General features: G+C 43.8%; 1 protein-coding gene across 5 annotated transcripts; it reads left to right on the top strand.

Annotated features, from left to right (window-relative positions):
• The first annotated feature begins 688 nt into the window (after positions 1-688).
• Positions 689-25,109, top strand: LOC105014266 (phosphatidylinositol transfer protein beta isoform). 5 transcript variants are annotated; one of them, XM_034296439.1, is made up of 12 exons: positions 689-823; positions 4,743-4,773; positions 8,263-8,408; positions 9,650-9,741; positions 9,964-9,971; positions 10,527-10,601; positions 10,708-10,791; positions 12,586-12,663; positions 15,225-15,335; positions 18,271-18,393; positions 20,261-20,325; positions 20,389-20,712. In XM_034296439.1, exons 1-12 carry the CDS (start codon positions 804-806, stop codon positions 20,576-20,578), a joined length of 1,023 nt encoding a protein of 340 aa, XP_034152330.1. In that variant the 5' UTR covers positions 689-803; the 3' UTR covers positions 20,579-20,712. The 5 variants fall into 5 exon arrangements, with proteins under 5 accessions (XP_034152330.1, XP_034152329.1, XP_010874739.1 ...); XM_010876438.4 differs by lacking the exons at positions 20,261-20,325; positions 20,389-20,712 and adding exons at positions 20,719-20,797; positions 22,490-25,109 and having other exon boundaries at positions 696-823; XM_034296438.1 differs by having other exon boundaries at positions 20,261-20,712.
• Positions 25,110-25,914: the final 805 nt, after the last annotated feature.

Below are 25,914 nucleotides of genomic sequence, written 5' to 3'. Positions count from 1 at the left end.
GCCATCTGCCCGACATCTGCTAACCGTTAACTGATAAATAATAGCTTCATTATACAAATCACACTTTCCATCTCCCTACATATGCACATCAACTGTAAATAATTGTAAATTAATGTATAGGATGTATTCTCATCTCTTACATGCTGTGCCTTCATATCAAATGCTCTCCACACGATTTAAAGATAAATTCTGCAATTTTTGGCTGTAAAAGTGGAGGTGTCAGGGTATACAGTTTTATGTACATTATGTGTTGATATGTGCCTCTTGTCATCAAAACCACTCATTTTCAGTTTGTTAGTGTTTCTATGTAGATTATGCACTTATAATGCACATATAAACAACAATATTAATTGTCCATTACTGATCCAAAATGTTTTGTTAGTTGAGAAATTTGCATCTTTGTATCTTTAAGTAGGTTTAATGTATTCTGTACCAATGTTCTCGAGCATTAGCAACACCTTCACACCAATTAAAATTCGGGGAATGTGTAAGTGTACTTAACGAATAAAGGAGATTAATTCTAAGCAAGCGGCTTACTGGTTAGGTTGAAGCTTATTTACAGGTTAGTTTGTCAGGGCTCCCCTCCTTCACACAGCTTTTGCCCCTGCACGTTACGGGTGAATCCCCGGTTCAACACGGGCTTGCTTAATAAAACTCCATCAATGAATGTAGCTCACTTCGCCCTGAAAGGCAACTCGCATCTCCACTCACCAATCACAGACGGTGAGAGGAGGAATATGGGAGTTGTTATTAAGGGCATATGACGTCAGCGGTAGTACGTAGCCGCTACCCAAAAACCGACGATGGTTCTCATCAAGGAATAGTAAGTATTTTATTTTTATTACTTTACTGTACGCACTAGACTCTGATATATAATATTTTAATTCCCCTATTATTTATTCAGGCTCTACCAAAGTAGAACATTGTAGCTAAGCTTGGGAACGCATGTGTTTGGAAGGTGGGATTGTTCACACTTTTCAGGTCTGGCCTTACTACCGGTGACAGCGAGTCAGCAGATGCTAGCCGACGCATCTTTCTGATTTTCGCTGCTAATGTGCTAACTAGCCAGCCGCTTGGATAAGAAACTTAAAACATGGAATATATATCCAGACTAGACGTTGTTAACCATTTAGTGAACGGTATGGTGCATTGTATGGATTATGTCTTCTAAGACGTGTACTTGTTTGTAACTGACTGTTTATAACGGTAACTAGCTTAGCTAGCTCGCTAACATTAGCTAGTTAGCGGAAGGGAGACTGCCTGCCTACCTCAGAGACTGTAAGTAGTGGGGTGCACGCCTAGGCCAATCACATACTGGAGTCACACGGATTTTAGCTTCAGTAAATCTGTCCCTATTGACGCACACATTTTCAGGGTTACACAACGTCCACTCTTCTCCCCTACAACCTTTAATCTTCCGTCTTGCTATAACGCTTTCGTTTAGAAACTTTAACTGAGAACGCCTTGTAAACCTGCTCAAGTCATTCTTACAGACTGGTGATTCATGAACTTTGACCGAACTGCTGACTAAGGAAAATAAACTTGTCAATAAAATTACAATCATTCCCCAAACAGTTTTAACCGTCCAGTTGTGTGCAGATTATTTTCAGTCCCAATGTTCAATAGGCCAACGCCTAGTCGAGTATGACTCAGTATTTTGTTTTTACCTCATGTCTAAAGAGGTAGAATGTGCCCCTATTTGTGTTGATGGTCAATTGGCCACTCCACTTGTATTTGACTTAATGGGGTCTATATCCTTCAGTTGCCGCTAATACCTACCTAGTAGGTTGGTGATACTGTGTTTGCCATCACCTTGACTTGAAAATGAAACCGTGTGTGTTTAAGTTTTCAGTTGATAATGTATGTTTGCAGTAGTTGGTGGTTATAGTCAGATCCTCTGGATTTACCTCGCCACATTCCCGAATACAGAACATTTCTCTAGAGAGATTATTTTGTTAATCTAGGTAACACTAATCTAGTGCAAATTTGAGCAGCAAACCGTAAAGCATGGAATGTGCTGAACATGTCAACAAACAAATTAAATGTGACTGGAGGGAGTGTGTAGCCTACTGTAAAATCCACATTCTCACTGAAAGTGGTGTAGTCACACACGTGTTTTTTTCAACAGTGTTTAATAATTAAAGTGATTATAATCAGTCACTGGAGAAGGTGGTGGTCTCGTTGTTGTTGCCTTCTGCGGAAGTACGTTCCTTGGGGGGGGGGGGGGGGGGGGGGGGGGGGGGGGGGGGCTTGCAGTTTATGCTTTCTAGAAAAATACATGTAAAGTGTTGGTCAGACATTTATCATACACACACACATTTTATCTAACATTTGTGTGCACCCATTTCTTGACATTTCTGTTAGTTAGCATTTCTTCTGTCCTAAGGAGCTGAGGGGAGCAGGGAATAGGACCGTTTGCAGCCTAGTTGACTCACACTAGCCTGATATTTCAACTAACTGCTTGTTATGCAACTTTTAATTCTACGCTTTCTCCCCTTCTATCCGTTTTGATTATTGTTCAGTTTATATTGTAAATTCATCTGGATTTTGTTTTCTTATTCGGTAACATAAAATGTAGGTTAAACGTTACCAAAGTGATCATGTGGAGTGATCAGTGCGGATTTTGGTTATTTAGCTACATTCCAATGTGATGGCTGTGTCTGGCTAGGTCCACTTGCTTTCAAACCTTGATGCCTACCCTCTCTCACGTTGTGACAGCTGAATTATGTTGAATCCGCAGTTCGTAGAACGTTCTCATCAGACAATAATATTAGGAAAATCACAGCTAATGAATCTTTTCAAGTAACAACAGGAAGGCTATATGCTTGCATATGAAACAGAGTTCTGTTCAGCAGTAGGAAGGTTAAACCACACCCACCACAGACGGCCTACACTGGTTGGTGCAGGAGATGTGATGAGAAGTGACGGCAGGCACGTTTCTCATCATGCACATCTCTTGCACAACACTTGTTTCTCCACAGCTTACCAGCCACCAGTCGTCCTAGTTATCAAAACAATACTTTTAATTTGTTGCCCCTCTTTGGCTCTGATTTATTGTTTTATGTATTGCCTGTGTCTGCCCGTGTCTGCCCGTGTCTGCCCGTGTCTGCCCGTGTCTGCCCGTGTCTGCCCGTGTCTGCCCGTGTCTGCCCGTGTCTGCCCGTGTCTGCCCGCCTGCATGTGTGTCTGCCCGTGTCTGCCCTTGCCTGTCTGTGTCTGCCCGCCTGCATGTGTGTCTGTCTGTTTGCCCGCCCGCCTGCATGTGTGTCTGTCTGTGTCTGCCCGCCTGCATGTGTGTCTGTCTGTTCGCCCGCCTGCATGTGTGTCTGCCTGTTCGTCCGCCCGCCTGCATGTGTGTCTGTCTGTTTGCCCGCCTGCCCGTGTGTCTGTCTGTTCCAACCTGCTGAACTCAGCAGTGCCCTGATTGCCAGGCAGTATGTTATAGCTGGAGCTGTGTCATCTGACTCAGGAAGTGTGACATGGACTCATTTCCTGTTCCCTTACACTGCTGAAACCTCTCATGTGCTGTGTTAGAACCTGTCATTCAGTTTAGTCCCCTACTCCCATGATCAAACAGGCTGACAGGGATTTAGGAAGTTGTGAGACAATGGCCTTGCATAAAGATAGATGACTAACAACAATAAAGAATTCTGTTTTTTTATTAAAGTAAGCTGGCCAATTTAGAGCATACTGTATCCTCAGGATTAACTTACAAGTGGGCTTGTAGTACAGCCTCGTTGTAGATAAGAAGTATTGTCATTGGGTAGCTGGAAAAAGTATTGTACTGGTAATCTGTAAAGTTAAAATGCATTCTGACAGTTGTTTTGGGGTACTGTGGATGGGTGCTCTTATCTTACAACATGTCCCACTAAGTTCAATACAATTCTTTTAAATGTGGAATTTAATTTGTCTGGATTCTGTCTCTGTTCTCTGCATTGCAGACATATAAAGCCGTTTTGGATGTGGGAGCTCCGTCTCCAAAGCTGTGTACTGTAGCTGGTAGACATGATATAAAAACAAGCTATATTGTGATAACACTCTTTCACCAACTTCCAGTGCTTACCATTATATCAGGCGAAGTAAGCCCCGGAGAGCCCACCACAGAACGCTGTCGGCGTGGCGCGTGGGCGGGTACTCACCTCTGGAGAACTAACCCGGTAGCTTTGCTCTACAAACGCGTCTGAAACCGCATCTCGTCTGCGTTGCCGTATGTAATGGGGAGGTCCATGTGTGGTGTAGGAGCGTCAGTCAAGAATTAGCCTGGGTCAACCGGGAGGCTCCTGCAGTTTACCAGCTGAGCCGATGTCTGAAAGGTTTTCTTACAGGAAGCCCTGAACAAAACTCACTATCAGGGACAGTAGTTCTCTCAACAACGCCAGTGGCCCTGCCAAGTGCTGTACCACAGATACGTTATCACTGTGTCCCTTTATCCAGAACATTCCGTTAAACCGACTATTAGACATGAGTAAAAGAACCATGTCATACGTTGTGCTGAGCTCTCATTTGTGGTCTAAATTGGCTTTAAAGCAATTGCATCGTGTCTCAATCCTGAAGATTAAAGGAGGCCTCAAAGGTGTTCATCAGATTAGCAACCAGCTGGGAATCCTAGTAGCCTGGAGGAGTAGCCTTGTTCATTGTGATCCTGTTCCTGTCATGGGAATTTGAAGCGTAAGCCTAGATGTGATTAAGATGTGTTTGTCATGGGTCCATATATCATCTCTCGATCCTCTCCTCTTTTTCAGCCGCGTGGTCTTGCCCTGTTCCGTTGAGGAGGTGAGTACAGCAAGCAGCTTTCCCTCATTCACCACTTATGCCTACTAATTACTGTGTATATCATTTCCCCACGTCAGACCTGTCCTGTCTTCTAATCTGGATTGGTAATCATTGTTTGAATTCATCTGGTCATGAGTAGCTTGCCATGTGGAATAACACACACCACACACACATGCAATTTTTTCCATTGCCAATTTATTCTGTGTTGTCTAAACTACAGAGGGGAGTTACTTAATGGAGACCAATGTCAGAAGCCCTTTCTCTATATCTGTCTTCGTAGCCAAAACCAATGCAAGTCCAGTGCATGACACTACAAGGTCAGCGCTAAAGACAGTATAAAGACAGTATAAAGACAGTATAAAGACAGCGATATACTGCAGCAAATATTTAAATATAACCTAATGCCTAAACTACAGCCAATCCGCATAACATTTGTTTCAGATGACGTCTAGTAGAATCACAGATTTTTTTTTAAGAGTTTGCGAGACAGATAAAGATGACTGGTGAAAATGCCGGCTTCTGACCCCAATTATATATGCAATATACAGTGTAAAAATATACAATTAACATATTTGTCACTAAAAATATAGATGAGCGCAAGCAGCATAGCCAAGAAGCCTACAGCTGAAGGAATTCGAGAGAGGAGGATAAATACAAGGCAACAAGGCTGTAATATATAGACCTACAGTTCTGATGTGTTTTTAATGCAAGTCAAATGAACAAGAACATGGTATAATAACGATAATAGACAACAATCACATGGACCGTGATTAATCATAACTTGATGGGTGATTTCATATTTTTTACATAATTCCTAGATCTTCTAAAAAACATTGTTTTGATGCTTAGTGGCAAAATGTTTTTGGGTGGCTCAGACATAATGAAGAAGGAATGATATTCTCTGTATGCTAGAAGCATTGTGGAGCCAATGTGTTTGAGCCAAGCAGAAACTATAGGCTGGATGCACAAAAATCCTACATATGTAAAAAAAAAAAAATAGATTTCTTGCTTGTTTTTTGGTTGCTTTTGTATTAGGGAGGACATTGTAATGTGCATTCGCTGCTAAAGTGGACATGGACAACAGGGCAGATTTAACACTAGAATAGTTTTCTTTTTCAAGTGGCAAGATATTATATAAAGAGTACCATAGGGGGGCATCTGGTAGAGTGCAGGGCTGCAGGGGTTGGGGAACCACCTTTGACAAATGTTCAGCCAGGAAAAACCCTGACAAATGTTAGTGTCTTTTCAGTTGTCAACTGACACTGGGGATATAGTTATAGGCAATGCACCAGGTTATGCCCAGTGTTCTGGGTGTTAAGTACAAGAGACTCATTCATTTAAACTACAGTGAACGACATTCAAATAGGGAAATGTCTGTTGACAATAGGCCTAATGAGGCCTTGAGTGATGTGTTTTGAAGACTGCTGGTGTGTTTATGCCAGCCGTTTTATGAATGCGTTTCTGCGCACACGTGGTGTTTATAGTATGGACCCTGTCACTTGATAAAGCTCACAGAATAAAAAGGCAAAGTTGTCATTACTCAATCCAAGTCCTATATTCCATGGGCTACTACATGTAGGCCCCTTGTTGGATCAAGACTGAGATGGTTCTGGCTTAAAATGTGTTTCATCTCGGTGAAATGTACTTGCTGTCTTTAGAATGTTTTTACCAAGTTTTAATGTAGCGCTGCAGTGAGTGTTCTGTGTGAGAGACAGACCGTTTAAGACTGGGCACCTCCCTCTGATGATCTGTTTCTGTGGTTCTGGGTTTGTGTTGTGTTCTGGGAATCTGACCGTGTTAGTCATTCCTTTGATTCCTTAGTATGAAGAGGGAGGTGGGGGCTCTGGTTGCTCTGTTTGTATTAGTTACACTATATAACATTTGGACACGCACTGTGCCCTTATATGGCAATGTGTTCACTTGGAGGCAGGTTGTTTTTACAACCAGAGTATAAAGCCATATACTAGGTATTTTGTCATTTCCCTATTGAAATGATGACCTGTTTTCAGATATCAGACATATCTGCCTGAACAGAATGATGTAAGTTCAGAGGGCAGTATAAAAGACCACAGCAGAAAGGCTGCTTTTTTGCCTAGCAGTGAAAGAAAGGTATGATGCTTACCATGATTGAATCAATTGAACTATTTCCACACAAAAACTATTTTGTGCTCATACGTAGAGCTCATAACTGCATTCAAAGGTTTGTTTTAAATTAAGAGTTTTGAATGGCATTGTTTTTTTTAACAATTTAATTCCTAAAATGCCCGTAACATAAGGAAAACCAGGGTTCCGATTCAGGATGTTGAATCAATGATTATCCTAAAGCAAACCTCAGCAAATGACTGAGGTCAGCTTTAGGCCTCAGTCGGCTTAATGAGCTGTTGATCTGAATGGGCAGCGGGTGAAAGAGCAGGAAAGAAACAGTGCTGCAGTGTTTATCCTGAATGACTGGTTTAATTAATTGCACAAATGTTTATAAACAGTGATCAACTGTAGTTAAAAAAAAACAGGTGCTTGTTTGCATTTCTTTGTCCAATTCAGGACAATTAGTTTGCCTCGTTTAATCTGTGGCCCTACTGTTGGTTCGTTAGGAGAGTTGGCTAGCGCTGTGACTGGACCTGCTCTTGCTTGCAAGAGAGGTTGTCTCTGGATTTAAATATTCATGTTGCATCAGCTTAAGTTGGATGCTTACTTGGGTTGCACGATATTGGAAATAACTGTTATTGTGATATTTTGGTTTTCTGCGTTATGAAAAAATATAGAGAAAGAGCTTTGGCTATCAACCTGACAGTATGTATCCTTCATTCTTCCCCAGCCCCATCCTCTACAATTCAAATGGATGAAACTCATGAGAATTGTTGAAAAACGGGTTGCTAGGTAATAATATGTAACAGTAATAGTATATCAATAGCAACAGTAGTAAAATGGAATGTGCAATTGGGCATCACTTATCAACTGCAAGATGCAGTCTGTGGCCAAAGCACTGCAATCTGGTCCACTTGTTCAGGTGCCCACCTTCACCATGTTCACGGCATTGTCTGTTGTTATACAGACTAGACGACTCATCTAGGCCCCAATCAGCTCAAGCTTCTCTCCCAGTTTGCAAACAGTGACTTTTCAGGTGGAAGTCCTCATTAATAAAGTGTACTAACAGACTTATGTAGGGCTCCGTTGTCTGGCTGGACCACAAGTCTGTTGTTGCTGTATAATATTCCACTTATGACAGCTCTGTTTCAACTTGTGCCTTGCATTTCTCGTACAGCTCTGGGATGGCAACTTGAGAAAAATTGTTGCGTGATGGCATTATGTAACACTTGGCAAGCCTCTAAAAAACATAAATAAATATTCCAAAAATATTTCCATGACGATGCATTTCTTTTTGCCTGTTCCTCGCTCATCATTTTGTCATGTTGTGTTATATAAAGTTAAGTGTGTGTGTGTTTGTTGTGTTATGTAAAGTTGTTAACAGTTTGTGTTTGTTGTTTTCAGTATCAAGTGGGCCAGTTGTACTCGGTTGCAGAGGCCAGTAAGAATGAAACTGGCGGCGGAGAGGGCATCGAGGTACTTAAGAATGAACCCTATGAGAAAGAGGGCGAGAAAGGACAGTACACGCACAAAATCTACCATCTGAAGAGGTAACACACACACACACACACACAAAAGCAAACTATTTTGTGTCATGCACCACAAAAATCTGAGGCTGCGTAATCAACAACAATATCGATTGGTGTAGTATGCAAGTAGGAGTATTTATTTATCCATTACCTGAGACCTGGAGTTGTAATCCTCATGCCAATTATAAATAACAAATATCTCCATTCTTCATTTTTAGAACTTAAATATATACATATTATTGGACCGGAAGGTAGTGAAAGGTAGTTTTTGCTGGAAAATAAGTATTTCTGTTAGGTGCAAAAGGCCCCTGCTGAAACTCTACCATGTGAAGAGGTTATACACATGATCAAAGTCCTGGGTGGTATCAGACTGACATACCGCTGTCATACAGACCTGGGAGGTATCAGACTGACATACCGCTGTCATACAGACCTGGGAGGTACCAAACTGACATACCGCTGTCATACAGACCTGGGAGGTACCAAACTGGCATACCGCTGTCATACAGACCTGGGAGGTATCAGACTGGCATACCGCTGTCATACAGACCTGGGAGGTATCAGACTGACATACCGCTGTCATACAGACCTGGGAGGTACCAAACTGACATACCGCTGTCATACAGACCTGGGAGGTACCAAACTGACATACCGCTGTCATACAGACCTGGGAGGTATCAGACTGGCATACCGCTGTCATACAGACCTGGGAGGTATCAGACTGACATACCGCTGTCATACAGACCTGGGAGGTATCAGACTGACATACCGCTGTCATACAGACCTGGGAGGTACCAAACTGACATACCGCTGTCATACAGACCTGGGAGGTACCAAACTGACATACCGCTGTCATACAGACCTGGGAGGTATCAGACTGGCATACCGCTGTCATACAGACCTGGGAGGTATCAGACTGACATACCGCTGTCATACAGACCTGGGAGGTATCAGACTGACATACTGTGTGAAATCCTTTTATATTCTGTAATACCAGCACTGAACACAAAGGGTGCAATTTTCAATCCTACTGAGCCTCTGTTATCCCTAAGTTAGCAATGCTAACAAGTTCATGTTAAATCCTAGATTGAATGCTATTTAAATGCTAATGAGGGCCTACAACCTGTTTTCCCCATTTGTAATAACAATTAGAGTTACATTGAATATATCCCATTCTAGAACCCATTTCATTAGTGTTGGTCTGTAAGTGACATTGTGTGTTTATCCATCTATGACCCATACCTCGTCCCTGGCTTCCACAGTAAAGTCCCTGCATTTGTCAAGATGATTGCTCCTGAGGGCTCCCTGGTTTTCCATGAAAAGGCCTGGAATGCTTACCCTTACTGCCGAACTAGTGAGTCCTCTCCTGCCTGCCTGCCCGTCTGCCTGCCTGTTTGTCTGCCTGGCTGCTGTCTTACACCCAGTGCACTCTGATCCAAAGCCTGCTTTATAGGAATGCTCTGATAAAAGGACTCGTTGTTGATGGAACCAAGAAATTATTGACATGCATTGTCTGTTTCTTTCTTTTTTCTTGTCTGTCTAACATGATATCCCCTCATGCTTGGTCCGGGCCCAGTTGTAACGGTGAGTCATTTTTTGTGAATCTATTTAACAATTCATGCCTTTTGAATTTGGCGGGGGTCTGTTTTCATATATAGAACCTGATAACATACTGCTCTGATTACAGTAGAATTATATATAGAATTTAGCAGTTAAGCCCAAATGCTTGTGTACATACGTGAATGATTTGGTGTTTATATAGTGAGTCACATTTGCAGAAGCACAATACTTGCGGTTTTGATTTATGAAAGGTAATATTGCTGTCATTTGCCATTGTATTTCTTTACTGGGTAGGTTTGGAGACAGATATAACATGTCCCCCTTGTGGCCGCTGTCTGTAAGTGCGTCCAGATGTCAGTATCCACAGTACAACTTCTTATTAATAATCGTCCTTTCCCTTGACCAGCCACCTCTGAATGTAGCCTGGGAAACAGACATCAGTGTGTTCATGGATGCTGTGATTGACTTGTTTAGAGAGTTTGAGTGGCTGGTTGCTAGTTGTTGTCCCTCACTTTTGCTTTAGAAGGTTTGATGGTTATGCTTTGAGCTACAGTATTAACCCCAACCTCTTTCTTCCAGAATGAATATATGAAAGAAGACTTCTTCATTAAGATTGAGACATGGCATAAACCTGACCTTGGCACCGTAGAAAACGTGAGTACCTTCTTTGTCATTGTGATCGTATCCCAGATGAGTCTTCAGCCAGTGTCTGAAGTGTACCTCAGAGGTTCTGACCCAGGGGCCCGTGCTTGATTGACAGGTGCACCAGCTGGACGCGGCCACTTGGAAGACGGTGGAGGTGGTGCCCATTGACATCGCCGACGGAGAGCAGGTGGCCCCAGCCGTGAGTACTGTCCTCTAACGCTATGCTACGCTACAGCCAGCAGCAGAGTGCTTCCTCTGAAGTCAAGGGAAACTGTTATACTGTCCATGTTGCTTCAGGTCCACGTTTCTTCAGTTCCAAGCTGAACAATCTCAGATGATTGCTTCTTGATAGCTAATGTGCATGGTCACCTAATGAAGACGGGTTTCTGGTTTGGCAGGTAGCGTGTCATGTTGGCATGATGCTGATGGTTAAGTAGCAGGATTCTCACAGACAAGGCCACTTCAGTCCTGGAGGCCCAAAACACTTCTGGTTCTTCTTACTACCTGCTAGTTTTTTGCTCTTAGTTCCCCAGGTCTCCCTGAGTCTAGCCTACTCAGTGCTGAGTTTGGCTCCACCGTGTGGAGATACATGGGTATTACAAAGCCAAATATTATTTAGGTCTGCTGTGATGTGTAACAAACTGCCTCCCTACACTCCATCCATGTGATGAGTTTCCAACATCAGTACGATGTTGGAAACTCTGCAATTAGAATAGCTATTGGTTAAATGGATCTTCCTTCAGAATCCATAAGATTGCTGGTAGTGTTGCCTGCCTGCTGTGTGTGTGTGTGTGTTTGCCTTGCGGTAGATGTCTAACGAGGCAGGCAGGTTTGCCTTGCTAGGGGAGGCTTGTATCTGAGGGCCCTATCAGGTCTGGGCCTCTGGCATGGCTGCAGGGCCTGGCCCCACCGAGGGACCACAGATGAGTTTGTTAGTGTAATTAAGGCTCACAGTTCTCCACACTCTGCGGAGCGCCCACACACATACACACACACACACTCCGTCAGTGAACAGCAGCTCCTCTCCTCCGCCCAGCACATTGATTCTCAGAGCTCATTAGAGCAGCACTGTCTTCTTCTGGTGGTGGAGCTTTCAGCATTAAAACAGCTAGATGAATAAGTAGGCTGTGTGGGTGTGTGTTTGTCTGCTTGTTTGCCTCCCTCCTGTCGGCCGATAGCCCTGAAAAGCAGCTTTTAGCTGCAGGCGCATCATGATTTATTTAAAATTGCTGGGCCCTTGAGCTGTTGGTAATTTGAAAGGTGTTTCATTTATCTGTTATTTTTTCACACTAGTTGTTTCAGGTCGACTTTGCACATCTCTCTCTCTCTGAGCTCTTTACAATGAATAATGCAACCCCAACTGGAGACTGACACCATTAGCAGTGAGCATGTATTTGTCTGTGTGTGTCTGTGTGTGTCTGTGCGTGTGTGTGTGCGTGTGTGTGTGCGTGTGTGTGTGCGTGTGTGTGTGCGTGTGTGTGTGCGTGTGTGTGTGCGTGTGTGTGTGTGTGTGCGTGTATTATGCTGCACGTTGTGTCAACTCTCCCACTGTTCTACTAAGTTAGGGAAGAACCACTAGGTCATCTACTGCCAACAGGCTGCTGCCCAACACACACAGAGGCAGACACACACAGAGGCAGACACACACAGAGGCAGACACACACAGAGGCAGACACACACAGAGGCACACACACACTGTGGCATCAGCCAGCACCTTCTGCCTGTAATCTCAGCCAAGCCATTTGCTGGTGGCATCAACAACTTGTAACCTAACAGCCTCCTACCCCCACCCTGGCCCCTTCTCAGCCCTGGCAGTACCCGGGGGGGGGCGGCGGCATAGGGTGCACGCAGGGCTGAGTTGGGTGGGGGGTGGATGCCTCCTCTCTGCCAGGAGGGGTCAACAGTAGTGCAATCAGGGGGTTTATTTGACCTCGTAACTGCAGACCGTGGTCAGGCTGTTGAAGCCTTCTTTGTTCTTCTATTCCCTTTTCAGGACTACAAAGCCGAGGAAGATCCGTCTCTGTTCAAGTCAGTCAAGACGTCTCGAGGGCCTCTTGGACCCAACTGGAAGGTACCCCCTCTCACTGTGACGCTGGGATTGATCGTGGGAGGGTTAGTTGCAGGTCAAACACAGGAAATAATGTATACATGGTACAGTTGTGACCTAAATCCAAAGTAGCGTGTGAAAAGGAGAACGTGAGCCTGGGGAGGGGAGAGGGCTATCTTAGTGGCAAAGCTGCAGTTTGATGAAGACAAATCACCTCTCTCACTCTGCTAATTGGCTGTAATAGAAATCACAAGTGATCAGGCTAGATTAGTCCCTGGTGTCTTGGCCCTATCAACAACCTCACACACTCCCCTGTCAGCCACCCTAGAGGATGAATGTGTGTTTGTACACGGCTGTCTGGATGAAAGGCGCGTGCGTGCGCATGCATGTGCGTTGACCCTGGTGTAGAAATGCGTTCCTCTGCTGTCTTGTCCTGTCATTATGTTTCTCATTTTAGCCAGTAGAAATCAGACACGACTTCCTCGGTCTAAAAGCCCGCCTTTCCCCGTGCACTTGGTGTGCAAGTTTCCATAGCAACAGTTTTGTTCTCCTATTGAGAAGCGGGAGTAAGCTTGCTTCATCTGGGTAACATTACTTTTCCTTCCCCAGCTGACAGAAGGTGTGTGTTAAATAGTGTTGAAGACCTGGAGAAGGTGTATTTCTGTGTATTTCTGTCTGGAGAAGGAGAAACAGGGGATCTCATTTACAGTGTCCTAAAACAAATTCTGCACTGATGGTTTCTATCCTTAAGGTGATTGCCTGACAGCTGTGGTATATTAGTCCGTATATCACAGGGATACATTTATAAAAATGACCACTGTGGTAACTACATTAGTAACCGGTTCAGAAGAGCATTGAGGCATGTCAGGGTTTTGTGGTATATTGTCAATAAACCACGGCCAATCTCTGACCCAACGCAACGGTTTTGTTTCCGTAACAGCTTAGCTGTGGTATATTGTCAATAAACTACGGCAAATCTCTGTCCCAACGCAACTGTTTTGTATCCGTAACAGCTTAGCTGTGGTATATTGTCAATAAACCACAGCAAATCTCTGTCCCAACGCAACTGTTTTGTATCCGTAACAGCTTAGCTGTGGTATATTGGCCATATTCCACAGCCCTTCATGCCTTATTGCTTATTTAGAACACAAACAAGTACTGCCTGTTCCTGTGGACTGTTGATTGTGTACGTGCATGCCTGCCTGTGTGCGTAGTCTCTTAGTTTGTTAGAGCAGTACAGTGTAATGAGCATTGATGGTATTTCTTTTTAAAATAATGAAAACGGGGCTCCTCCTGTGACCATACAGTTGTTCTCCCTAAGCCCTCCGCTACAGCCCTTCATGAAGGCCAGGATCCAGACCACTTAGAGGTCCACACAGAAACTGAGTAGATGGCAACCCTCTGAGTTCACTCTGGGAATGTTCCTACTCTCCGACATCTCGCCCAAATAAAAGCTGGCTGAACAGCTTTCTAAAGTCTGAATAAAGCACAGCAACTTTTTCAGTTTATTTTTATAAGATTACTTTCCACCCCCTTGGACATGGAAACATGCCTTTTAGAGAGAGAAATCACAGTTAAATTGATAGAGAACACAATTTGTGCCAGCTTCTCAGTGCAGGGAAACTCTTGCCTATCTCTGCATGCACAAATGCTTCCGTATTGGGACACTTTGTATTTCTGAAAACTCCTGCTCCTTTGAGCGGGGCGACGGGAGAGGGAGAAGAAATGTCACTGTAAGTGTTTTGATGTCGGATCCGTTTTATGTGAAGTTCTCCTTTAGCTGTGACAACTTTTCTCGCTAAACCCTACGCAAATTTAGAATGTTTTTCATCGCTCTCTCTCTGTGTGTGTGTGTGTGTGTGTGTGTGTGTGATAGCATCAAACAGTGGTGGAATGGGGGGTGATTGCAGCAGGTCTGTGGCATTTCTCCATGCGCGCAGCACTAGAATGAAGTGATTAATTAAATAGGGTTTCTGGAAGTGTGCGTTCTGTGGGCGAGCAGATCCTGGGTGTTAATAATGGAAGCGGCTTTGCGCTGAGCCGCCGTTATCGCTGCGTGATGTGAGCCCCATTTTATCTGCCTTCCCCGGCCACAAAGGCATGCCTGTCGGGAACGGTGTCACTGTCAGGGTGGAGCGAGACAAATGTCCCTTCATCTGGAGTTTATCCACTTTGCTCCCTCTCCCTCCTCCTCATCGCCCCTCTTCTTCCTCTCAGGGAAACAAAGTGCTCCATATGGATTTAAAACACTTCTGTAGATTTGAGGACTTTCATCCACCTACTGCATATTCTTGTGTCGATAATTATTTTGGCTTTGTTTCCAGCGTGTTATGTATTAATGACATTTTAGTGGTTAGAATGTCACAGGTTTGTCTAAACCCTTTTCTTTTCTTCAAACCGCACTGGGCTTTCTTTTCTTTGAGATTTCCGTTATTGGAAAGTTGGCATGAACTTTGCTTATTTCCATATTCACAGTTTTGTAATATGTTGTGTTAATGTAAATTATTTGGTGCTGGATGATTTGGTGTGTCTTCTTGCTGTGCAGTAATGTCTCTGTGTGTGTCCTGTTGTGTTGCTGCTAACAGAAGGAGCTGGTTAGTAATGCTGACTGCCCTAGGATGTGTGCCTACAAACTGGTCACAGTCAAGTTCAAGTGGTGGGGACTGCAGAACAAGGTAGAGAGCTTCATTCACAAGGTAAGGATGACGTTGTTTTAGTGTGTCTAGAAGTGTCCTTTATAGTTTTTTACTACACTATGTCAATATGGATTTGTTAATGTTTTTCTGCAGAACTAGTGGCAGTTCTGAAACTTGAATAAAGGTCTATGTTTGGAGGAGATGCGGTGTTCATGGCAAATAACGCCACTGCAATTAGATGCTCAGTTTATATTATTCTTGTATTTTTTTCCTCTTAAACCATATGTCCACTGAAAACCCATTGACAGTAAGGACAGAGATAGAACTAGGAATAATATGTACTGGGCCCTCCAAGTTTATTGGTGACAGGATTCGGGAACGGGGTCCTATCGCAAACTTGTAGTTGGGCTTTTTCTTCCATTTTATAAAGGTCCAGATTCCGACCCTTGTAACGGTATAAAATATAATACTGTTTGATAAGGTTATGGGAACGATATGCTGCTTTAAAAATGTATAATCTGCTCTACTTATTTCTGAGACAAAAGGCTTGAAACATTTTCTCCTGTGCCAGAGAGCTGGTCGTTGTTGATGCCCATTCAGCATAGTTCACACCCTCTTGGGCCTTAACCCCACCCAGCTATTTAAGTATTCAAATGGGGACACTGGCCTTATACTGGTCTGGTTAGTCTCTAATAAACACATACTATATGAAACAAAATTAAATTCGTTTTTTCACATGCACTTGATACATCAGGTAGAAACACTACAGTGAAAAGTGTCTTTGCCGCAGGATTCATGATAAATAGTAGCAGCAATGTAATTGCAGTTAGAGTGCAAATGGACAGCCACTGAGCCGTTTAGCAGTGTTACTGAACTGATGGACCGGGTCGTCCACATCTCTCTTTAGAATCAGATGCCAATGCTGTCTTACTGTACTGATGGACCGGGTCGTCCACATCTCTCATCAGAATCAGATGCCAATGCTGTCTTACTGTACTGATGGACCGGGTCGTCCACATCTCTCATCAGAATCAGATGCCCATGCAGTCTTACTGTACTGATGGACCGGGTCGTCCACATCTCTCATCAGAATCAGATGCCCATGCTGTCTTACTGTACTGATGGACCGGGTCGTCCACATCTCTCATCAGAATCAGATGCCCATGCAGTCTTACTGTACTGATGGACCGGGTCGTCCACATCTCTCATCAGAATCAGATGCCCATGCTGTCTTACTGTACTGATGGACCGGGTCGTCCACATCTCTCATCAGAATCAGATGCCCATGCTGTCTTACTGTACTGATGGACCGGGTCGTCCACATCTCTCATCAGAATCAGATGCCCATGCTGTCTTACTGTACTGATGGACCGGGTCGTCCACATCTCTCATCAGAATCAGATGCCAATGCAACAGGGGCTTGTTGTTTATCATCTTGATCCTTAAATATGAAACCTGACCTTATAAGTAAAACCTCCAAGGAAAAACATACCAACATACTTCAAAGAGGGTAGTCTTTTTTTCTTTTTCTTTTTGCTTGAGGTTTATTCGGTTTGTTGCAAAATCTATTTTTGTGTCATTTGAACTGGGAACTACAATTTTGTCTGGGTTCTAAAAGGTTTATCAAGTTCCAGGCACTGACGCTTATATGTTGAGAGGCTTTCTTCTGACAAGGTGTTCAGATTGCTCTGTGGCATGGAGGTGGAGTATAATCATTTTTATTGGAGACTTGGTGATTCAACCAACTTCTGCAATTCTCTAGCCGTGATCGATGATCTTGGCGTGGGGCAAAATCCATTCTATTCCAGGCAGAATGGAAACCTGGCCGTTCCCTTCCCGTAACTTCTTAGTTCTTGCCTAAATAGTGAAGATGTATACTTCCTGACACTGGTGTAGTGTGGTGACAATGGGCCCGGGTGTAAGATGTCCTTACGGGCACCTCCTGCACACCCGATAGTTACGCCACTGCTTTCTGGAGTGTAGCTACACATTTCTCCAATCATTGCTTAATTCTATGAAGGACTGCGAAGTTTAATCTATTTATAATATTTCGACATTGCAACGTTTCAAACTGCATTAATTGTGCCAGTTGCATCCAGTAGAGGACATCGTTATGCAACACAATGGACTGTCGTGTAAACAATGGTGAACTCTTTAAATTAGTTTGAACATTGTTGCACCAATTACACAAATGATATGTAGGCCTGTAATGATTCTAACGTGTGAATTCCGCCATCCTATGGCAGTATAGAAAGTTGTCTATACATGAAATGAAAGTGCATTGTCTTAACTAGTATAATTGTGTACTCTGAATTAATTGCCTGACGATCTGGCAATTAATCTGACTACTTTACCAAGTTTACTTTCTATTTGTTATTTGACAAAAATATTCATATGTTCTATAATATTATACAATGTGTCTGACTTTGGAAAATGGTTTCCAGTCAGACGGAGCTGTTTGACAGTGGACTCCGCTCCATAGGCTACTGCGGGTATTTTGCACATGCAGGTTAAGTTGGTCAGTGCTCCAAGATTCATGTTACATATCTTGTAAAGCATTTTGAGATGTAGATGATGCTCTGCTGCTATTTTTCCTGTGGAATTCAAAGGAGGCTCGTGACACTGCTTTGTGTGTTCCACCCCATTTTCTTAATTTACCAAATATGTTCAAATGTCTTTTTTCATTTTTTCTAGTCACCTCAAACAATGTAAATTGCCTTATGGATAACACAAATTCTTGTTCGGTTTTATTGTATTATTGTTTATTTGTATTGTTTATTTGTGTTTATTCTAATCGTGTTTACACATTTAAATAAACATACATTGTGCAGATGAATAGCTTTAACCCAAATGAGTTTTTTTTTGCTTTTGATTACCTGTTAATAACAGAATATTTTGTTAACTTCACTGAAGTATGGTAGGTTTGCAACTGTATTCTTGGACATTTTCTGGTTTTACCTGAACTTGGCTCTATCCATCTTGTTCTCTCCTCCAGCAAGAGAAGCGTATCTTCACTAACTTCCATCGCCAGTTGTTCTGTTGGATTGACAAGTGGGTGGAGCTGACCATGGAGGATATCAGGAGGATGGAGGCGGAGACACAGAAAGAGCTGGAAGAGGTATGTAGGGGACTACTGTTACAACTGGTGGTCGGTCAAATACTGACCTGGGCTTCATTAACTCCAAACCTCAAACTTCTATTCCTAGTGTGCCATCAGGAGGAAAACATGTTGGCGTTGTCTTTTTCGAAGATCCTAGCATTTAATGCTGCAATAAAGTGTTGCTCTGGTGTGGTTTTTTGCCATAGTTTGAAAGCAGGCAATCTTGATCTGTCTGTGGTGTCATTCCTCTGAAGGTACCCACATCATAGGCTCTGTTTGCTGCTAGCAGAAGTCAGCTAGGAGAATGTCTGTGCCTCGCGTACTCCTTAGAAAACACCCTTGCTTGAAAAACAGAAATCAGAAAAAACATGTATTACTTTGTTTCTTTTCAGACACCATGCAATAACTTAGTCAGTCACCCCAAATAGTCCAAATGAATCTAAGATGAATCTCGAGGCTTGACAAGACCAATGCTGTCACTGCAATTTATTGTCTGTAACAGCACTGTAATGTTTTTGAAGCGATTGTTTCATCTCTGCTTCTTGTGGAACAAAGATGTTTAGGGACAAGCAAGACACTGAAATACATGTAAAAACACAGGAAATATTATTTTATGCTACAAAATTGCATACATTTCCAAATTGCATACATTTCCAAATTGCATACATTTGACTGGTTTTCAGGAAATGAAAAGATGTGAAAACAGCCAAAAACATTTAGTACCAAAACATGCCAGTGTGTTCAGGGGAGTTGAAGATCAAGGTCATGCCCTATTGAAGATTTTTCCTATAATGCTGTTCTACTGCTTATCGCACTGGTAGCCAACCAGGATATAATGTCTATTCATAAGCCCTTTGATGCGTATTTTATGTGATTGACATGCTCTCAGCTTTTGAGGCAGAAACAGACCCTTTACAGGCAGTTCATGCCTAACATATAGCATTCCCAAAGAAAGGCTGTTTTACTGCAGCAAATGCTTAATTCTGCAGGGGCTGATATAATATTAGGCTTTATAGTTACTGTTATAGTTACTGTTCCAACCAGTGGAAGTTGACGATAGGCAGATAACAGGGCAGGCCTTATTCTGCTGTCTGTGTATGTCTTCAGTGAGACATCTGCTTTCTGACAGGTCGACAGGTCACACACCCATTGCTGCACCATGAAAACCATGGTGACCTGGTCTGGCTGCTATACTCCTCACTGGATTAGTCTGTTGTGTGCCCTTTAACAGGCATGTTTAGTGCAGTATTTCACTGATTGAGAACAAACCCTTGATGACATGAATCCAGTCCATAGTTCCTGTTCTGCCACCTACCAACCAGATTCTCCATGACTCCAGACTAAGGAAATATGCAGGAAAGATCATAGCCAACCTCTCCCACCCAGACACCCCCCATTCCAAACATGACCCTCTGGTAGGCAGACACTACCGGTCAAACATGGCCAGTAGAATCTGTTTCTTTCCCCAGTCAGTGACCCTCCCAACTGACCATCAGGGGCATAAGAGACTAATAGGACCATGCTCACCACATCAAAAACCAATTCCAAATTGTAGCAGTCTCCAGTTGGCCTGGTAGTGATTCTGGTTGGTCTGTTCTTCATTAGGGATGCCACTAATACCCACTGCATTGACTCCATTCTTTAAGAAATGAAGGATGTCCTCTTTCACTTTACAGCTTTTCATGTGTTGACGACAAACTCAAACCATGTTTGATTTCATGACATTGTAATTGTGCCGGTCTTATTTATTGCATACTTTTGCAGTATTTTTCAGTATTTGTCTGAAGCCTGATGACTACCGTGTTGACTGTCTTGTGTGCCTCCTCTGACGGATAGCTTTTTGTATCCCGTTTGTTTCCTTTGACCATGTGTACTAACACTACAGGCCAAGAGGGATTTGGTGCTGGAATTCAACATTCCTAACATCTGCTCCCTTCATTCCCTACCCTGGTCTGCCTGTCTGTCTGTTCGTCCCCTGTTAACATCCCCTCTCAGGGTTCATTCCCTACCCTGGTCTGCCTGTCTGTCTGTTTCTCTCCTGTTAACATCCCCTCTCAGGGTTCATTCCCTACCCTGGTCTGCCTGTCTGTCTGTTCGTCCCCTGTTAACCCTCTCAGGGTTCCCACATGTGTATTCTGAGGTGCTCAGGAAACAAACATTTGTTATCTCAACTGTGACGAGAAAGAACAATCATTATATTTAGCCGACCACTTCGTGTGCAATTAGGCCTCTGTTTTGGAATCTAGTATTTTTCCCCATTAAGCATCATGTGGGAACCCTGTCCCTTCTACTCCAATCACTCACTCTACCCCCATACTCATGATTCTATCATTTTACATCTAGATGCGTAGGAAAGGTTCTGTGCGAGGCACGAAGGCTTCAGACGAGTAGCTGCTCCAGGTGTAGGTCTGAGGGAGGCTGTGTAAGTGCAACTGGTAGTGGAGTTGAGCCGATAGCAGCCATATTGGCTTCTCCTCCACTACCTCCCATGGATTCCTTGTCTTCTTCCACTGGGTTGTCTTTGCATTACTGCATGGCTACACTGCTTTCACTCCATATATGTTTATAGCTGTGTGTGTGCGTGCGTGTGCGTGTGTGTGTGCGTGCGTGTGTGTGTGTGCGTGTGTGCGTGCGCACTTCTCATGTGAACTTCCATAACTCTGATTGTATTAGTTCATCAATAACACCAGATCTCAGAGAAATATGAAGCATTTGCCGGATCGTTAAGGTTTTTGCTGACATGGAGAAAAGCTTTCTGCCTTGTGTAAGTGCCTACTCAATCTCCCCATGTGAAGCCAGACATCTGTGCAGCCTGTTGTTCGAACCGAGGAAAGAGAGCAGCTTTTCAAAAGGCTCTGGCAGTTAGTCAAGGCCCGACATAAAGTCAGCACCGGTTTTTAACCTTGTGTCTGTAGAAACGCCATGGAGAATATGGAGAACAAACACACCAAAAACAGTTAATTCTGCCACTGTGGACTCTTGTCTGTTTATCACATTCTTAGTAAGACCTCTTAGCCCCTTCAAAATATTAATCAGAGCTCTTTTGGCCGTGTAGAGAAATGGAGGAATCCGGGCTGGACTGGCTAAAGTAGACCCTGCTCGAACATTCCTTACCTGGCACCAACGCCGATCATTTGAAGCTCTGTTTCTTCCCCCCTCTACTTCTCGCCCAGTCCTGCATGTGTTTCCCATTTTCTCCTGGACTAAGAAAACAGGCGGGTGCCATCGAAGAGGCCCTCGGCCTGGAGAAGTGCCTGGCCTGGGCTTCATAGCTGAAGGGTTTCCGGGGTCACTACCTGTACTGTGGGGCTCCAGAAGGGTCACCAGGGTTTCTCACATCACCTTTAAACTGTACACACGTGCTAAAAGGGAATCAGGCTCAAACAAATGTTACCTAGCATTGGCATATCAGGATCTCAGAATAAAGGTGTTGTGGTTCGGTTAGTCTGTGTGTGAAAAACCATGTTTTGTAGATGATGCACTAACAGGCTTGTCTGTTTGCTTGTTTGCTAATATGTGTGGGGTGGTGGCGGTGAGTGGAGAGGGGAGGTGCTGGGGAGGGAGAAAAGCCTCTTCAAGATGGCTTCCTCTGCCTCATTAACATACAAATGGAATTCTGCAGTTGAAAAGGAGCCTGTGCTGTGATTGAGAGGGAAGGAGGGATGTTGTGTGGTAGGTAAAATCCTCATGCCATTCCATCAGATGTCTGGTCCTATGTTTAGGGCCAGTGTATGGCTGGGCTGAGCTTCTATTAAGGTATGCTGCTATCAGATTTAGCCATTAATTGACTTTCTAAACCATCAGCCTTAGGGTGTGAGGGCCTTAAACCAATGACTTGAAGACAAGTAAGGGCCTTGATGAGATCCGTTTTCGGGATATTCATCATGTAGCTTAGGGAGCTTCATTTTTGTCTTTGGACAGTTCTATGGGCATTCAGGGCCATATCCATTCCAGTCTCACCAAGTGACAAGCACATTTTCTCCCAGCAGAGTTCCACTTGTTGACGCATGCTCGTTCTAAACCCGCCTCCAGTTGTTTGGTCTGTAAAGATGTAATAAAGGTCTGTTTATTTCTCCCTCCCTGCCCGTCCCCCTTCCAATCTCCTCCACCTCAGCTTCGCAAACACGGTCAAGTAAGGGGAACCAGTGCTGCCGACGCTGAATGAGATTGAGAAGCGATGAAGAGTGAAGGTGATGATGAAGAATGCGAAGCGGGCTCCCTGCGTGCCATCTTTCCTGATTCAGGATGTGGAGGATGAGGGCTATGTGCCAACTGATCAATAGACCAGCCCCCTGACCTACCTGCACCCAATCATAGATGTTCTATCCACAGAATAATTGATTTGTAGTGACACGATCCCAGCTGATAAGGCTCCAGTTTATTTTGATCTCCTGGGCTAAAGACAATATCAATGACTTTGTTAAAGCCACCACCACCACCACCACCATGCTGTTGAAAGACCAACACCTCTACTCTCTCTGTAGATTATTACACATTTTATTGGTTGTTGATAGAGGTGAATCTTATCAAAGCATTCTATTGGCATGATTCCATTATGGCAAGTCTTGGACGAAAGAGTTTGTTTCTCCAATCAAAGAGGGTCCTTCCTCTGTTGCTTTGGCTGTTGTTTGCTTTCGTTTTGTACCCTTGAATATTTTCTCCAGATCATTCCTTTCCCTCTGCTCATTCCTCAGTCCTTCTGGTTGCTCAGAACTCGGTGGGTTTTCCATTACCTGGCGATGGAGAGTCTGTCAGTGTGTTCTCCATATACATGTCCCTTCCTGCCATGGTGGTCATTAAGAGATTACTGACACTGTTGGCGCCTGTGCCCACCCTAATCTGTCCCCCTCCCTTTACGTCTTATACACACTGACAGTCTTGTCCACACAGGTACTTCAGTCTCACTGCCATAGAAATGAACACAAACACATGCCCATAAACACCAGCACAAATACAGGCGTGCGCACGCACATGCGCACAATCACACACACGCATGCACAAACACACACACACACACACGTAGGTGTGAATGCTTCTGCAGTGACTGTTCTGTTCAAACCTAAAGCTGGGCAGATCCATGCAGGCTCCTTCAACTGAAGGGGAGTGGCTGTTGTTGGAGTGTTTAGTCTCACTGTTTCCCCAGCCCTCCCCATCCTACACACACTCTTACGTCCCCGCAGAGAAAATGCACTAAAATACTGTCTCCAGTCTTATTCACACACTGCTCACCCCACCTGGCTCTCCTCCCCACCTGGCTCTCCTCCCCACCAGGCTCTCCTCTCAGTAACCTGCCTGTCTTACTCCTATGACTCTCTGGGTGTGTGTTCTGGTGCTGGTCGAATCCTGCTGAGTAGGGGCAGCAGGTAGACAGAAACCCAGGCCAGGCCACCAAGCCAGGCCTCTACTCACTCAACACCTCACTGTGCCTTACTGTACCTCCAGTCTCTGAGCTGCCCCAGTCTGGGGGTCTGCCTCTGGGAGCTAGCTAGCACCGCCTTGCCTTTCATTGTGGCTCCACAACCTCCAGCCAGGAACCACAACTGGGACAATGATCGGCAGGGTCTTCATCCATTGTAGACTGGGGAGATGAGGCATTATCCATTTGCAATGACTTTATTACTCCTGTGTTTTAACTGAATGCCACCATGTTTTCAAGGTCCTGATACATGGCACTGATGTGTGTCACTTGGGCTGTGATCTGGGGACGCCCCCCTACAGAGACACTGTGTTTTTGTAGACAGATGAAGTCTCCAGCAGCCAGTCTGTGGGACAGGGCCATGCTGATTCTGGAAGGCTGCTGTGTTCATGCTTTTGGGACAGTAAACAATGAGTGCATCTTACCTTGGCGTTCAACCTCAGCCATTCTGCCTTTTTTATATATACATGTATATCAACAGTCATGCTTGCAGCCGAGACAGATGGAATATTTTTTATGACGAGCTTAGTCTTGATGGTATATTTTTTTATATTGTATAAGCCTCACAGGGGGATGTGAGAACCTTCTCAGTGATGGGTTTAGTGCTCACCCAAAGAGTATGAATGGATCTGGGTGATAGAATTCGTTTACATGCTTTGTTCAACCCCTGGCTCTTACCTGACAAACACTTCCCATGGGCAATACGGCAATACTGACCTGCACCCTGTTTATACCTGCTGTTAACGCATCCTTTGTCTGGAACTTGTCCAGATTTTGACAATTGAATGAATTCAGATCAGATTGTGATCAAATCTTATTAAGTGTAATCGGACAGGATCAGGACAAAGGACCCGGGTATGAACAGGGCTTTAAAAGGCCAACTGAACTCTTCCGACATGAAAAGTCAAGGCCATAACAGGACTGATTAAGTCCAGTTTTCGTCAGTGACTGTGTATGCAAACTGCATCCTCTGTCTTACATTGGATGGAAAACAGAAAAACAGAATCGACCCAGCTCTCATATCAGAGGACATAATGGTTTACCATCTGTACTGTAGAGACAATGATATGCTGAACGGACAGAGGGGAGGTAGTCCTTACAAAAAACTGTGTGATCATGATTGATAATCTATTGTTTAAGTTCTAGAAGTAAAAGTAAATGTGCTTTTAAAAAATGTCTGATCATCCATTCAAATTCAGGGGACATGGTAGTGAATGTTTTTCATTTTGTTTAGCCTTTTCTGTCTGTAGGGTTTTGTGCTGTGGAAAGTACACAATGTAACTAGCTAAATACCTAATAAATTTCAACACAAAATCAACTGCTTCTGCTTTGATTATTCTGCCCTAGTCTGATGTTGGTTCTTTTGTTTTTCGCTTTGTCTCTTTCGTAATTTTGTCTTTGACGGTATAGGTTTCAGATTCAGAAGAATGCCAACTAAACAGGTCTTGAAATTAGAGAACTGGGTGGTTTTCACTAGAAGCCAAACAGAAGAAACATGATCAACTGCGTCAACCCTGTGACGCTGTGTGCTGCTAATCTTCATGGCTGACATTCAGGTGAGTGATGCTACATAGGACATCTGTAGCAGTGTTTAAGTCCATTTTGGAACATATTTGTTACACTAATGCCTCTTTCTCATTGTTTTTCTGTCTGTCGGTATTCCCCCCCCCCCCACCGACAGGACTGGACGGTAAGGGCTGCCTGTGGTACCAGGGAAGATGGTTTTGTTTTCGAACATATAAAGAAAGTGACAACTTTTTGTCCCTAATATGGAATTCAAAGTCAACTGAAAATGATATTCCTGCTCTGATCTATTTTCAGCTGAAAGTGGAAACTATTAATGAACTCTTATATACAGCAGTGAACCTGAAGGATTCCTTCTCTTTTCCTCACAATAAAAAGTGCCAGCCCACGTCTGGTTTTCTTATATACTTCCTTGGGTTAGAAATGATATTTGTGGTTTCAGAAAGACTGCAGAGTGTCACATCCTGGAGGTCAGTTGTGTCACACAGCAATGGGGTCTATACTGGAGAGCAGGAAGAGCAGCCTGTCTGCTGGCTGAGATATCCGCTCTTTTATTCTTGTTTGTGGAGAATGGTCACATTTGCCCGGTGCACGGAAAC

The sequence above is a fragment of the Esox lucius genome, chromosome 13 (assembly GCF_011004845.1).
Source record: "Esox lucius isolate fEsoLuc1 chromosome 13, fEsoLuc1.pri, whole genome shotgun sequence".
In the NCBI taxonomy this organism is placed as follows: Eukaryota; Metazoa; Chordata; class Actinopteri; order Esociformes; family Esocidae; genus Esox; species Esox lucius.
Note: the sequence above shows the minus strand (reverse complement) of the source record. Positions and strands in the feature narration are given on the sequence as shown.